Raw genomic sequence first — 16,779 nt, forward strand, 5'->3', positions numbered from 1 at the left:
TCATTCTATTTACATATATGAATTATATATATATAAAGTTAACTGTAACAGACTCAGATATACATATACATACATATACATACATACACAGACACACACACACACACGTATATGTTAACTGTAACACAGACTCAGGCAGGTGCTACAGGAGGTATTCCCTAAGCAGGCATTGGTATCATAGAAGATGGCAGTTCCATGAATGTTACTGTCCCTGAAGACTTTACATTGGAACAAGATATGGAGGTGGAAGACGGTAATATTGATGATTCTGACTCTGTAGGCCTAGACTCACATCTGTGCTTGTGTCTCAGTTTAAAAAAATTTTACAAAGTAAAAAAAGAAAAATGAAAAATTTAAAAATAGAAAAATATTAAAATTATACAAAGAAAAAAAATTTTTGCAGAGCTATGCAAGGTGTTTGTTTTTAAGCTAAGTATTATTTTAAAAGAATCAAAGGTTTTTAAAAGTTAAAAAGCTATAAAGTAAAAAAGAATAAGCTAAGGTCAGTTTATTACTGAAGAAAGAACAATTTTTAAAATAAATTTAGTTTAGCTTAAGTGTACAAGATTTACAAGGACTACAGTGGTGTAGTAATCTCCTAGGCCTTCACATTTACTCGCCACTCACTCACTGATTCACCCAGAGCAACTTCCAGTCCTGCAAGCTCCATTCATGGTAAATGGCCTATACTTGTGTACCATTTTAAAAAAATTTTATACTATATTTTTACTGTACCTTTTCTGTTTTCCTTTTTGTTTTTCCTTATTTTGAGACAGAATTTCACTCTGTCACTCAGGCTGTAGTGCAGTGGCACAATTATGGCTCACTGCAGCCTCGACTTTCTAGGCTCCAGTGATCCTCCCACCTCAGCCTCCTCAGTAGCTGGGACTACAGGTTCATGCCACCATGCCTGGCTAGTTTTTAAATCTTTTTGGAGAGATGAGGTTTTGCCATGTTGCCCAGGCTAGTCTTAAACTCCTGGGCTCAAGCAATGTGCCGGCCACAGCTTCCAAAAGTGCTGGGTTACAGACATGAGCCACAGGCCAGGCCTACTATACCTTTTCTATTTTTAGATATGTTTAGATACACAAGTGTTTTCTACTGTGTTACAACTGCCTGTAGTATTCAGTACAGTAACATGCTGTATAGGCTTGTAGCCTAGAAGAAATAGGCTATGACATATAGCCTCAGCGTGCAGTAGGCTATACAACTGAGGCTTGTGTAAGTATACGCTATGATGTTCACACAACAATGAAATCACCTAATAACATATTTTTCAGAATGTATTTCTGTCATTGATGCTTAATTGTAGTGCTTTTTTTTACTGAATGTCTCAAATCTAACCTGAGATTTTAAGGGAATGGAAGAATAATACTAATATAGCAAAAATTTAACCTCTCTGCCCATTCAAAATTTGTTATCTGTGCATAATCTCACATAACGTAAAGGCTGACTATATGATGAGTCTTGCTTTTAGAATGATACTGCTTGCTTTTATGACACCTATCAACTTTTTGACCACTGAGGAACCATGTCATAAAGAATACAACTCACAAAGACCTAAATAACAAAAATATTTCTATAAATAGTAATAAGCATAATAAAACAGTACATTCTACTATCAAATAAAAACTATTCTAGAAATGTGATAAAACCTTTGAAATTTATAGGATTTTTGACTACTAAGAATACTTAATAAGACAGAATACTATAGAATAATATTAAGAATACTAAAGATATTTGACCAGTAAATATTTTGCATTAAGCACAAAATATTTATCTTCAACTGGCTCCTGTAGACATTATTTTATAATTTTCCAAACTTTATCTCAAAACTTCCCATCCCTACGGACAAAATATTCCTTGTAAAAAGGATTTAATGTCTCCCAATAGGAGGAATAGTTAACTTCAGGAAGGAATGGTTACCTTCACACATATTGTGAACAAATTCATACAGTTTTCAATGAACAAGCCTCAAACATATGTCACTTACTGACATACAAAGCCTCAAAGCACTGTTAATGACCAGAACAAACTGTTCTACAAATCTGCTTTCATATTTTATCACTATTTTCAATAGAATACAATATTTAATAATTCAGTAATTTCATGCCTTTTCAAAAAAAAATCTTTTTTTCTTCAAAAATGAAGTAGCTAAGATTACAAAAAATAATAGGTTTAAAATGGGTAAAACTTCTGGGATTTTTCCTGTTGCATCATTGTTAAGGACTGAATTGTGTTCCCTCCAAAATTCATACGCTGAAGCTCTAACCTCCATACCTCAGAGTGTGATTGTATTTGGGGCCTTTAAAGTGGTAGTTAAGGTTAAATGAGATTATAACAGGGGTTCCTAATCTGATAGAACTAGTGTCCTTTTAAGAAGAGGGAGAGACATCAGGAGAGTGCACGCAGAGGAAAGGCCACGTGCAGACACAGTGAGAAGCCCGCCATCTGCACACCGAAGACACAGGCCTTGGGAGAAACCAACACTGCTGGCGCCTCGATCTTGGACTTGCAGCCTCCAGGGCTGTGAGAAATAAATTTCTGTTGTTTAGGCTTGTAACATCCAGTCTGTTGTATTTTTTAGGGCAGACCTAGCAAATTAATACAATTTGGGGTTGAGGTCTCAAAGATAAAAATAAAGGTTGTGATGGGCCCACCCATTCTAAGCAAAGATGCTAGATGAGCTATATAGAACTTGTTAAGGTGAGACCAAACCCAGGTCTGGAAGCCTTGGGTCATCAACCAGCCACAAAAAATATTTAAGCAGAAAATTCAACATTAAAATTTGAAGTTAAAAATTAGAGAGTGAGGATTTCTTCAAAGGGAGAGAGCTGTTAGAGAAATATAATGCATCCCCTAACTTTGCCAAGCCAAGTGAGGGGGCATCAGATAAACACTTGAGGAGTTTCAAGAGTCTAACACTCCTGGAAGAGTCTAATGCAGACAGGCTGGCTATGGGCGCCCCGGGCCACAGCATGAGAAGGCAGAGGGCTCTGCCTTGCAACTGACCTCCATTTCAAGAATGGGGCAAAGATGTGTTTCCTGAGGACCACACGGGTACTCTGAAGAAAGAAGTAAGGCATGAGTAATCTTCCAAAAGGATTGCCTGGAGGTCACCACGGGAGCCCAGGTGCTGCAGAGAAGTGAGAAGAGGCCAGGCCAGGAGACACTGCTGATATGAGGGCCTGGGGGAGCTACAGACAGGTCTCCCTCCCTAGGGGATAGCAAATGGAGGTGGTTAGTGTCATCTGCTGATACAACCTCACTACTTTTAGCTCATATTGCACAATGGTCTTTCATGGGGTAAAATATTTCTGGTACCATCTTACTTGTCCTATCTGGCCTTCTCACTTATTCTATTCTCTAGCACACTACATGCAAATAGTTACATCACTGCTGTAAAACAATGTGGCTCTAGGTAACATCCTTAATCTGGCAACTAACACTTTTGGAAATACATTTTCTCCTTTCTTCTCTAATTTGGGAAAAATAATAAAAGAAACGGCTTTCAAGGGTAAATCATTTTTCTTACAGCACTTAGGAGGGAGAACTCTACAATGACTATGCCTATAATTATTACACTTAAAAAGCAGGTTCCTGGCCAGGTGTGGTGGCTTACGCCTGTAATCCCAGCAATTTGGGAGGCCAAGGCAGGCAGATCACCTGAGGTCAGGTGAAACCCTGTCTCTACTAAAAATACAAAAATTAGCCAAGTTTGGTGGCGGGTGCCTGTAATTCCAGCTACTTGGGAGGCTGAAGCAAGAGAATTCCTTGAACCTGGTAGGCGGAGGTTGCAGTGAGCCAAGATCACTCCACTGCACTCCAGCCTGGGTGACAAGACTGAAACACCATCTTGGGGCTGGGGGAGGGGAGGATTGCTGGCAAGATGGCCGAATAGGAACAGCACCGGTATGCAGCTTCCAGCGAGATCCAAGCAGAAGGCAGGTGATTTCCACATTTCCAACTGAGGTCCCTGGTTCAGCTCATTGGGACTGGTTGGACAGTGGATGCAGCCAAAGGAGGGTGAGGTAAGCAGGGTGGGGGGACTGCCTTACCAGGGAAGCGAAAGGGGCCATGGAACTCCCCCTCCTAACCGAGGGAAGCCATCAAGGACTATTTCCTGCACTCTGGGCCAGATGCTGTGCTTTTCGCACGGTCTTCACAACCCACAGACCAGGGGATTCCCTCTGGTACCTACACAACCACCAGGGCCCTGGGTTTCCAGCATAAAACTGGGTGGCTGTTTGAGCAGAAACTGAGCTAGCCACAGCAGTTTTTTTTTCCTACCCCAGTGGCACCTCCCTTGGAAGCAGGCTGAAGCCAGGGAGCCAAGTGGTCTGGCTCGTCAGGTCACACCACCACAGAGCCCAGCAAGCTAAGATCCACTGGCTTGAAATTCTCACAGCCAGCACAGCAGTCTGAGCTCCACCTGGGTCATTCAAGCTCGGTGCGGGGAGGGGCATCCGCCATTACTGAGGCTCAAGTAAGTGGTTTCAATCCCAGAGTGTACGCAAAGCTGCAGGGAAATCTGAACTGGGCAGAGCCCAACACAGCTTAGCAGCTGCAGGCACTGTCTCACTAGATATCCTCACTGCACAGAGCATCTCTGAAAAAAAGTCAGCAGCCCATCAGGGACTTATAAATAAAGCCCTCACCTTCCTGGGACAGAACACCTGGAAAAAGGTGCAGTAGTGGGTACAGCTTCAGCAGATCTAAATGTCCCTGTCTGGCAGGTCTGAAGAGAGCAGAGGATTTCACAATACAGCCTTCGAGCTCTGTTAAAAGACAGATTGCCCCCTCAAATGACTCCCTGAACACCATGCATCCTGACTGGGAGACACCTCCCAGGAGGTGCTGACAGACATCTCATACAGGAGAGCTCTGGCTGGCATCTGGTGGGTACCCCTCTGGGACAAAGCTACCAGAGCAAGGAACAGGCAGCAATCTTTGCTGTTCTGCAGTCTCCACTGGTGATTCCAAGGCAAACATAGTCTGGAGTGGACCTCCAGCAAACTCCAGCAGACCTGCAGCAGAGAGGCCTGACTGTTGGAAGGAAAACTAACAAACAGGATAAAATAGCTTCAACATCAACGAAAAGGACTTCCACTCAGAGAGACCCCATTGAAAGGTCACCAACCTCAAAAATGAAAGGAAGACAAATCACGAAGATGGCAAGAAACCAGCACAAAAAGGCTGAAAACTCCAAAAGCTAGAACATCTCTTCTCCTTTAAGGGATCACAGCTCCTTGCCAGCAAGGGAACAAAACTGGATGGAGAATGAGTCTGATGAATTGACAGAAGGAGGCTTCAGAAGGTGGGTAATAACAAACTTCTCTGAGCTAAAGGAACATGTTCTAACCCAATGCAAGGAAGCTAAGAACCTTGAAAAAACGTTAGACGAAATGCTAACTAGAATAACCAGTTTAGAGAAGGGCATAAACGACCTGATGGAGCTGAAAAACACAACACGAAAACTTTGTGAAGCATGTACAAGTTTCAGTAGCCAAACTGATCAAATGGAAGAAAGAATATCAGAGACTGAAGATCAACTTGGTGAAATAAAGTGAGAAGATTAGAGAAAAAAAGAGTGAAAAGAAACGAACAAGGCCTTTAAGAAATGTGGGATTATGTGAAAAGACCAAATCTACGTTTGATCGGTGTACCTGAAAGTGACAGGGAGAACAAAAGCAAGCTGGAAAACACTCTTCAGGATATTATACAGGAGAGCTTTCCCAACCTAGCAAGGCAGGACAACATTCAAATTCAGGAAAAACAGAGAACACCACAAAGATACTCCTTGAGAAGAGCAACCCCAAGACACATAATGCTCAGATTCACCAAGGTTGAAATGAAGGAAAAAAAGCTAAGGGCAGCCAGAAAGAAAACTCATGTTACCCACAAAGGGAAGCCAATTAGACTAACAGTGGATCTCTCAGCAGATACCCTACAAGCCAGAAGAGAGTGGGGACCAACAGTAAACATTCTTAAAGAAAATAATTTTCAACCCAGAATTTTATATCCAGCCAAACTAAGCTTCATAAAAGCGAAGGAGAAATAAAATCCTTTATGGACAGCAAATGTTGAAAGATTTTGTCACCATCAGGCCTGCTCTACAAGAGCTCCTGAAGGAAGCACTAAACATTGAAAGGAATAAATGGTACCAGCCATGGCAAAAATGTACCAAATTGTAAAGACCATCAATGCTATGAAGAAACTGCATCAACTAACGGCAAAACAACCAGTTAGAATCACAATGGCAGGATCAAATTCACACATAACAATATTAACCTTAAATGTAAATGGGCTATTTGCTCCAATTAAAAGACAAGAACTGGCAAATTGGATAAAGAGTTAAGACCCATCAGTGTGCTGTATTCAGGAGACCCATCTCACATGCAAAGACACAAGAAAGCTCAAAATAAAGGGATGGAGGAAGATTTTCCAAGCAAATGGAAAGCCAAAAAAGCAAGGGTTGCAAACCTAGTCTCTAATAAAACAGACTTTAAACCATGAGAGATCAAAAGGGACACAGAAGTGAACTACATAATGGTAAAGGGATCAATGCAACAAGAAGAGTTAAGTATCCTAAATATATATGCACCAAATGCAGGAGCACCCAGATTCATATAACAAGTATTTAGAGACCTACAAAGAGACTTAGACTCCCACACAGTAATAGCGCAAGACTTTAACACCCCACTGTCAATATTAGACAGAACAACAAAATAGAAAATTAACAGGGATATCCAGGACTTGAACTCAGCTCTGGACTAAGCGGACCTAATAGACATCTACAAAACGATCCACCCCAAATCAACAGACTATATACATTCTTCTCAGCACCACGTTGCACCTATTTCAAAATTGGCCACATAATTCTAAGTAAAACACTCCTCAGCAAATGCAGAAGAACAGAAATTATAACAAATGGTCTCTCAGACCACAGCGCAATCAAATTGGAATTCAGAATTAAGAAACTCACTCAAAACCACACAACTGCATGGAAACTGAACAACCTGCTCCTAAATGACTACTGGATGAATAATGAAATGTAGGCAGAAATAAAGATGTTCTTTGAAACCAATGAGAACAAAGACACAATGTACTAGAATCTCTGGGACACATTTAAAGCAGTGTGTATAGGGAAATGTATAGCACTAAATGCCCAACAGAGAAAGCAGGAAAGATCTAAGATTTCCATCCTAATGTCTCAATTAAAAGAACTAGAGAAGCAAGAATAAACAAATTCAAAAGCCAGCAGAAGACAAGAAATAATTAAGATCAGAGCAGAACTGAAGGAGATACTGACACAAAAAAACTCTTCAAAAAAGAAAAAAATCAATGAATCCAGAAACTGTGTTTTTGAAAAGATCAATAAAATAGACCATTAGCCAGACTAATGAAGAAAAATGAGAGAAGAAACAAACAGATGCAATAAAAAATGACAAAGGCGATATCACCACTGATCCCATAAAAATACAAACTACCATCAGAGATTACTACAAACAACTCTATGCAAATAAAACAGAAAACCTAGAAGAAATGGATAAATTCCTGAACACTTATACCCTCCCGAGACTAAACCAGGAAGAATGTGAGTCCCTGAATAGACCAAAAACAAGGTCTGAAATTGAGGCAGTAATTAATAGCCTACCAACCAAAAAAAGTCCAGGACCAGACAGGTTCACAACTGAATTCTACCAGAGGTACAAAGAGAAGCTGGTACCATTCCTTCTGAAACTATTCCAAATGATTCCAGAAAAAGAGGGAATCGTCCCTAACTCATTTTATGAGACCAACATCATACTGATACCAAAACCTGGAAGAGACACAACTAAAAAAGAAAATTTCAGGCCAATATCCCTGATGAACATCAATGTGAAAATCCTCAATAAAATACTGGCAAACCGAATCCAACAGCACATCAAGAAGCATCAAGGATGCCCTCTCTCACCACTCCTATTCAACATGGTATTGGAAGTTCTAGTCGGGGCACTCAGGCAAGAGAAAGAAACAAAGGGTATTCAAATAGGTAAAGAGGAAGTCAAATTGTCTTTATTTTCAGGTGACAGGATAGTATATTTAGAAGACCTCATCTTCTCAGCTCAAAATCTCCTTAAGCTAATAAGCAATTTTAGCAAAGTCTCAGGATACAAAATCAATGTGCAAACCCCACAAGCATTCCTATACACCAATAACAGATAAACAGAGAGCCAAATCATGAGTGAACTCCCATTCACAATTTCTACACAGAGAATTAAATACCTAGGAATACAACTTACAAGGGATGTGAAGGACTTCTTCAAGGAGAATGATAAACCACTGCTCAAGGAAATAAGAGATGACACAAACAAATGGAAAAACATTCTATGCTCATGGTTAGGAAGAATCAATATCACGAAAATGGCCATATTGCCCAAAGTAATCTATAGATTCAATGCTCTCCCAATCAAATTATCATTGACTTTCTTCACAGAATTAGAAAAAAAACACCTTAAATTTCACATGGAACCAAAAAAGAGCCCGCATAGCCAACACAATTCTAAGGAAAAAAAAACAAAGCTGGAGGCATCATGCTACCTGACTTCAAACTATACTACAAGGCTACAGTAATCAAAACAGCATGGTACTGGTACCAAAACAGATATATAGACTAATGGAACAGAACAGAGGCCTCAGAAAGAATGCCACACATCTACAACCATCTGATTTTTTATAAACCTGACAAAAACAAGCAATGGGGAAAGGATTCCCTAGTTAATAAATGGTGTTGGGAAAACTGGCTAGCCATATGCAGAAAGTAGAAACTGGATCTCTTCCTTATATCTTATACAAAAATTAACTCAAGATGGAGTAAAGATTTAAATGTAGGACCTAAAACCATAAAAACCCTAGAAGAAAACCGAGGCAATACCATTCAGGACATAGGCATAGGCAAAGACTTCATGACTAAAACACCAAAAGCAATGGCAGAAAAGCCAAAATAGACAAATGGGATCTAATTAAACTGAAGAGCTTCTGTGCAGCAAAAGAAACTATTATCAGAGTGAACAGGCAACATACAGAATGGGAGACAATTTTTGCCATCTACCCATCTGACAAAGGGCTAATATCCAGAATCTACAAAGAACTTAAACAAATTTACAAGAAAATAAAAACTCCATCAAAAAGTGGGCAAAGGATATGAATAGTGACTTCCTAAAAGGAGACATTTCTGCAGCCAACAAGCATATGAAAAAAGCTCATCATCACTGGCCATTAGAGAAATGCAAATTAGAAGCACATTGGGATACCATCTCACACCAGTCAGAATGGCGATCATTAAAAAGTCAGGAGACAACAGATGCTGGAGAGGATGTGGAGAAACAGGAATGCTTTTACACTGCTGGTGGGAGTGTAAATTAGTTCAACCATCGTGGAAGACAGTGTGGCGATTCCTCAAGGATCTAGAACTAGAAATACCATTTGACCCAGCAATCCCATTACTGGGTATATACCCAAAGGATTATAAATTGTTCTGTTATAAAGACACATGCACTGTATGTTTATTGCAGCACTGTTTACAATAGCAAAGACTTGGAACTAACCCAAATGCCCATCAATGATAGGCTGGACAGGGAAAATGTGGCCCATATACACCAAAGAATACTATGCAGCCATAAAAAAGGATGAGTTCATGTCCTTTGCAGGGACATGGATGAAGCTGGAAACAATCATTCTCAGCAAACTAACACAAGAACAGAAGACCAAACACCACATGTTCTCACTTATAAGTGGGAGCTGAACAACGAGAACACATGGACACAGGGAGGGGAACATCACACACAGGGGACTGTCGGGGGGTGGGAGGATAAGGGAGGGATAGCATTAGGAGAAATACCTAATGTAGATAGCAGGGTGATGGATGCAGCCAACCACCATGGCATGTGTATAGCTTTGTAATACACCTGCATGTTCTGCACATGTACCCCAGAACTTAAAGTACAATTAAAATAAAAAGGCAAGTTGTTTCATATGAAATTCACTTAATACTACAATCAAAAATCAATATTTATCTAACAAAATGAACACAATTATTTTAGGACTCAATCTTGCTTATGAGAAAAAGTGATTATACCAATGAGCTTTCAGTCTCAAAGTTCACTAACCAACCACAAGTTAATGAATATTTCCTTTATTGTTCTCTAATGTTTTCTAAATTATACTTGGTCTCACTCCTTCTAAGGCAGTCATTAGTCAGAAAAAGATGTCTTTGACCCAAAAGCATCAGGGCTTTTCAGTATCACGTTACTGAAGCATTCACGTTAATGGTATCAGAAATTTCACGCAATAATGGTATTTCATAATCAGTCTAGTATGATTTTACACAGGAGATGAGGGCCTGGAGTAACATAGCATGGTGCTTATGGAAAGACTGCAAGTATTTAAAAGCTTATTTTAATTTTTAAATATTTAAAAGCTTACTAAAAACTGGGGTTTTTTCCTGCCGTTTTTTTGTCTTTTTTTTTACAGAGATGGGGGTCTTGCATGGTTGCCCATGCTAGTCTTCAACTCCTGGCTTCAAGCAATCTTTCCACCTCAGCCTCCCAAAGTGCTGGGATTATAGGTGTGAGCCACCATGCCCAGCCTAATAAAGCTGTTTTAACTTCTAAACGGAATGCCTGTACTAACCGTGAAAGAGCTGAATGAATCGCGGCTGTAATGACGAGGTGATCAGACTGTCGGGCAGCTCCCTCAGGAAGAGCTTCAACAAACTGGCTGCTGAGCAGACGTCACCATCCCTCCCGAGCTCCACGGGCACTCCACTCTCAAACTTGAGTCGAAGTTGTTCCACCACCTTCACATTACCATTCACCCTAAAAAGACCTTCTTGGGTGAGTCCTGGAAGAGCAATGTAGACAGAGAAAATAAATAGGTTGCTCACAGACATAAAATGTAAAGAATGATAACAACAGAAAGAAAGAAATCTCAGCATACGGTTCTCTCAACACTGTAATTATCAATCGTTGTGCATGGTCTTCATATTTTGTAAAACTTTCTTTAGAATAATAAATGCTCATATCTACTGCCTATCAACTAAAAAGATCATTTATGATTGGTATAAAAGCTGGCCTCTAAAAATAAGGCTATGCCATATATAAACATAGAGCAAAACAGAGCACACAAGAAATTTCATTTATATAATCTTATACAGCACATAACAAAAACTTACTCAGGGTTCTAATAGCAGCTTAACATTTCATGAGCAACTACTTTTTAAATAACATGTATTTAAGAAACTTCTAAACTCTATGTGATTACCTGTGCAATAGTTTAAGAAATAAGTGATAGTTTTTCAGTACTTACTAAATTCAAAATGTAAGACTCTAGGTCTAAAGTGGTATAAGACAAGATCCTTGCCTTCAGTCAGTTGATGGGGGATATCAGTGTCAGCTGAGGTTATCAGAGAAGCCTCCTGGAGTAGGTCAGCTTAACCTTTGGCTAAAGCAATACAGAGGGGCTGGAGCTGTTGTGCTGTGAATCCAATGAAGCTTGAGCTTCAGGGCCCCTCATTTTCTTGGGCCATTTACAAGCTCTGTCCCTAATCCTGTATTCTTAGTATCATGTTTTTTTTTTCTTAAAGAAGTCTCAAAAAGATTAAGCATCTGGACCCACAAAACCTTGATCTACCCCTCACAAAGAGAAACAAAAATATGAATTGAGAAGCAGAGACAGGATAGCATAAAGAAAAGTAGGCAGGCAAAGGAAAATGTGGGGTGCCTGGTCAAAGAATGATGGGGTAATAAAATGTAGAAACAGGAAAGGGTCTATGACAAGTTAAAGGGTGAAGGCTTTATCACTGGAGCATTAAGTGAGGAAAAAGACAAAATACAATCGGGTTTTAGGAAGATTTAGCTAGCTAAGAAGTAGAGTATGAAGAGGGCTTGCCTTATGGAAACTACCTTCTATTTTAAGGTAGTAAACTAAGTTTATGGTGGAAAAGAAGTAAATAAAGATGATCTGGCAACTTGGTTCAAAAGGGAGAGGGAAAAGGTTGAAAGGTAATCTTAATGTTTTGAAAAGTAGGAATAAAGAAAAAAAAAAACACTGTAAAAGGTAACGTTGGGGGTAGGGATAGGAGAGTAGCTGGTTTAGGCAGAAGATAATGATTTCCAGCTCAGTGTGCTGCATACCATGTAAGCAAGTGTTTCAGGCAGTAGAGGACTTTGAAAGTGTCAGAAACAATCTTTCTAAGATAGAGTAGGCCAGGATTTAACTTGACATTCTTGAGAGTCTAATGGTGAATGTTAGCAATGACATAAGCATTGAAGCCTATGAGAAGCTTTTAGAGGGGAGGTGCTTATTCATATCAGCCTTTGCTTCTTTCCCTCACCTGGTAACTGTATTGCTCTTTTTAAAGCAAAAGAGGAAGCTAATTACATTTTATTTGATAATCTGATAAAATACTTTATGAGCTCTTTAATTCAACAAACATGTAATAAGCACCTGACATTGTTAGTAATAAAAAAATTAATCATGAGAAAAAAATTCAAACACTATCATTACCCTCATGGACTTTGAAGTCTGGTAAGATGTTTGTGTTCTTCCACGTTTACATATTATTTGACTGTGAAGAAAATCAATGTCAAAAGTTGATATGAATTTTAGCTCCAATTCTGACAAAAATTGTATTTAACAATGACTATTACCAGGGCACCACCTAATTGGAAGCGATACCAGCTGGTTTGTGTGACAGCTTCTAAAATAGTTCTTATGATCCCCACACCTCTTGGTACCACACCCATTGTAATCCCCACTACTTAAGTGTGGGCTGGACATAGTGACTTGCTTCTAACAACAGAATACAGCAAATGATGTCTTGTTGCATCTGAGATGAAGTTATAAAAGACTGACAATCTATCACCCGGCTCCGGCTTCTGCTCCCACTCTCTCTCCTCTCTCCTCTCTCTCACTCTGATGAAGCAGCCACTGTGTACTTTGTTAGCTACTGGCCATGAGCAAGGAACTAAAGGTGGTCTCTGGCCAACGACCAGGGAATAACTAAGCCCCTCAGGTCAGTAGCTCACAAGTAATAGAATCTTACCAACAACCACATGATGAGCTTGGGAGGGAATTTTTCCTCTGTTGAGTCCTGATATGACTGAAGCCTTGGCTGAGATGGAGGACACAACTAAGATGTGTCTGGATTCCTGACCCACAGAAACTGTGAGATAATGATAAATACTATTGGTTTAATCTATTATGTTTTGGGGCAATTTCTTATGCAGCAAATGGATAATGAATATGATATACCTTTCCCTTAAATTCTGTGGAATATCAGGTTCTATTGGGAAATGCCAGCTCAGTCATTTAAAGCTTTCAAGCTCTGTCTCCTCTACTACACAAAAGTTTATCTTTAACTTCAGAAACTTATCCAACAATCAAGCAGCTAGCATCCAACAGAAAGGCATTCCATCCCTGGTCAAAGCTGAAATCCTGAAAATTTAGAGTTTTATTTCCTGTTCCTATATTTACCCAGCTGCTTAACTTAACCTTGCCTTCTGTTTTTGGCCTAGCAAATGCCCCTTGGATCTGATTTCACATGATGGCTTTTCTTAGCTTTGACCTTACTTTTCCAACAAGGATTTTTGAACCTTCCCCCAAATAAATATACTTCCAGCAATTTCAAAAAAACTACCCAGCTCCAAAAACTGTCTGTGGTCCTCAACCTCCTGATCCTACTGGACCAAGCTAGCAGATATAAAAGACACAAATGGAAATGATTGAATTTAATGTTCCTCAATAATATTTTCCTGTCTCTGTTCCATTTATCTGAACAATTCTTTTCCCTCAGGAATATCTCCCACCCATAACTCTTATGATAATTAGTGATGTTCAACTAGGGAAAGTTTACAGTCCTGGACATGAATATATCACATTCTGAGAAGAAGAATCCATATAGTTTTTTAGAGCCTCTTATGAGGCTGTAAATACATCCAATACACACATGAGGCTTACCAGACCATATAACCTTAAATTTTTCTACTGTAAAAGTTTAGAAAGTTATGACTATAACAAATATTCAGAAAAAGGAGATATTTGGATGACTTCATGAAGCAGAGTTACTCTCATACATTTCAGAGATCCTATTAGATTTGATTTTAGGAGCTATGTGCTGTCACAAAACAGCAACTTAACAGTGGTTTAGAAATGAAGAAAAAATTATGTAAGATAATGTCTACACCACTGAAAGATACTTTTCTGTACAACTGAAATATTTCTTTCAAAATAGTATTAATATAATCATTAGAAACAGAATATGCCAGAAATCACAATTTGCCTAACAGCACACTTTGGCCAAGACGGTAGTATGACAATATGTAGACACATTCTGACACCTGGTGGTGACTTGAGACTCTACACCATGGGTTAAAACGGCATAACCCAGAATATCTTCATGCTAAACTAAGAGAAGGAAGCCATTAACACTGCCAGCAAGATTAGTTATTTTAAGAGTTTAAAGACTATATGCTTTACAAATTATAATGTATACATTTTTAAATGGAAATATCCATAATCTGTTTAAAGGGCTTGATATAGGTCTTTCTGTCTTAAAATTCCTTTACAATAATAGTTTACCCTCATGCCAAATCGTTAAATTGTCTGCATTTACGAGAAACAATAATAAAGCATAAACAAAGTACCAACCTATGATTGTGCTGTGGTGGGGTTCAGGAGTACAGGGGAGCCCTCGGTTCCCCTGAGAGGACGTTTCTCCAGGTGCTTGGTCTATCACTCCCCAAGAATGGGAGAGGAGACCACGGCGCAGCGCGCTCGTAAAAGTAAATGCTGGACTCAAAAGTGTTTGTAGAAAGTGGTTTATTTAGGCAGAGAGAAAAAGGAAGAGGGAGAAAGAAACAGCTAGCTCTCACACTGAGAGAAGGAAAAGCCGCTCTAACACTGAGAAGGGTTCCCAGAGAGGGAAAACCAGAGAAGGAAAGCTCCTTTCACACTAAGTGAGAGAATCCAGAAAGATGGAATCCAGGAGAAGAAAGCAGCTTCCACACTGAGTGGTAGGGAATTGAGAGAGAAAGATGGAGTTAAGGAGAGGAAAAGCAGCTTCCACACTGGGAGAAAGGGGACCCCAGAGGAGAAATTCAGGAGGGGAAAGAGAGCTCCCACTATGTGGGAGGGGATTCCAGAGAGCTGGAAATCCGGTGTGGGTGAAGGAGCAGGGGAATTTATTCTGGGAGAAATTCCCACCTCCCCAAGTTCCTTTGGCCAATGAAAGGAGTTCCTTTAAACTTCCACTGGGGTGATTGACTCTTAGTTTCTTCCCTTGCCTGCGAAATTTAAACATAAACCGTTAAATCTCCCGAATGGAGAGAGATGGGAGCGGGGCACGGCACTGGGAAGTTCTTGCCCTTAAAACTACGCCCCCTTGTGGACCCGGAAAGAGAACACATTCCCTCCATTGCATTATATGAGCGGTCACCCTTACAGTCCCGTTCCCATGCCTGACACAGTGCTTACTGTGTATCACAGGTGTTCAGTAAATATTTGACCCCCCCAAAAAAACCCATAATGTAATTAAATAAAACAAATTGAAGGATTATGTCCTTAGACTTTATACTACCCTGCAAACTTAGACAGGTTCTTTGGTTTATTAACATGATAGCTTCAAGTATAAGAAGGGGCGGGCCTGTGTTTGTCTACATAGTAATTAACTACATAGTCTTTCAAAATACAGGTGCCAGGCCTACCCCTAGCTTGCCCAGTCAACATTCTGATTCAGTAGATATGAGGTGGGCAATGCATGTGCATTTTGAAAAGATTCCCCAGTGATTCTATTTCACATCCCTCATTAGGAATGACCAATTTAACCTAATAAAATGTTTAGTTTGCATTACCCAAATACACCCTGTTAAAGTATAACTAACAGTATACTAAGAAGGGGTGGAAGAAAAATCCCAAATTCAAATTTTGCCAAAATTTTCCTATGTTGATGGTGTGAGTTTAAATTGTTTAAACTCTGATAGAGTTAATTACAAATGCACATATCCTCTGACCACCCAGGAGTCCACTTCCAGGAAGTAGTCTATGCACACACTCATATGTGCTTGAAATGCCATATGTTAAAGATTAGTCATGGAATCACTCTTTGTAAAAAACAGAAGACTGGAAACAATTCATTTGCACATCAGTATGGGACTGCTTAAAGACATGATATGTACATATGGTAGAACAGTGTGCAGAGAAAATAAAATAATTAAAAATGAGTAAAACTCTTTATGCAACTGTTTTCTAAGCATCTGGCCTTTTTGCAATTTATCTTCTTTCAATAAGGAGATAAATTCTACAGAGTAAGAACAGAAACCTGGCTCTTTGCAGAGCAAAATATCATTTTATCACAAAGAACTGCCCAAGAGTGGGTAATTTATAAAGGAAAGAGGTTTAACTGACTCACATTTCAGCGTGGCTGGGGAGGGCTCAGGAAATTTACAATCATGGTGGAAGGAAAGGAAACCAAGGCACCTTCTTCACAATGTGGCAGAAAGGAGAAGACGTGCTGAACGAAGGGGGAAGAGCCCCTTATGAAACCATCAGATCTTGTGAGAACTCACTCACTATCATGAGAACAGCATGGGGAAAACTGCCACCATGATTCAATTACCTCCACCTGATTTCTCCCTTGACACATGGGGATTAGGGGAATTATAATTCAAGATGAGATTTGGGTGGGGACACAAAGCCGAACCATATCAGTCATCTACATGCCTAGTAAACAGTGCAGAC

At 39.6% G+C, this 16,779-nt stretch overlaps 1 protein-coding gene across 5 annotated transcripts in view; it reads right to left on the bottom strand.

The window, feature by feature from the left end:
- Window positions 1-16,779, bottom strand: part of FAM13A (family with sequence similarity 13 member A) — a 385,882-nt gene that overhangs the window by 279,036 nt on the left and 90,067 nt on the right. For 4 of the 5 annotated variants that reach the window (XM_012437742.3, XM_012437744.3, XM_064369163.1 and 1 more), the window contains exon 3: window positions 10,675-10,884. In XM_012437742.3, the coding sequence (XP_012293165.2) occupies window positions 10,675-10,884 (210 nt within the window). Of the gene's footprint in view, window positions 1-10,674; window positions 10,885-16,779 lie in introns of those variants that run through there. The other variant, XM_064369173.1, reaches the window with a different exon arrangement.

Source organism: Aotus nancymaae, unplaced genomic scaffold, assembly GCF_030222135.1.
Source record: "Aotus nancymaae isolate 86718 unplaced genomic scaffold, 86718_ANA_hifiasm-v0.15.2.pri h1tg000006l, whole genome shotgun sequence".
Lineage (NCBI taxonomy): Eukaryota > Metazoa > Chordata > Mammalia > Primates > Aotidae > Aotus > Aotus nancymaae.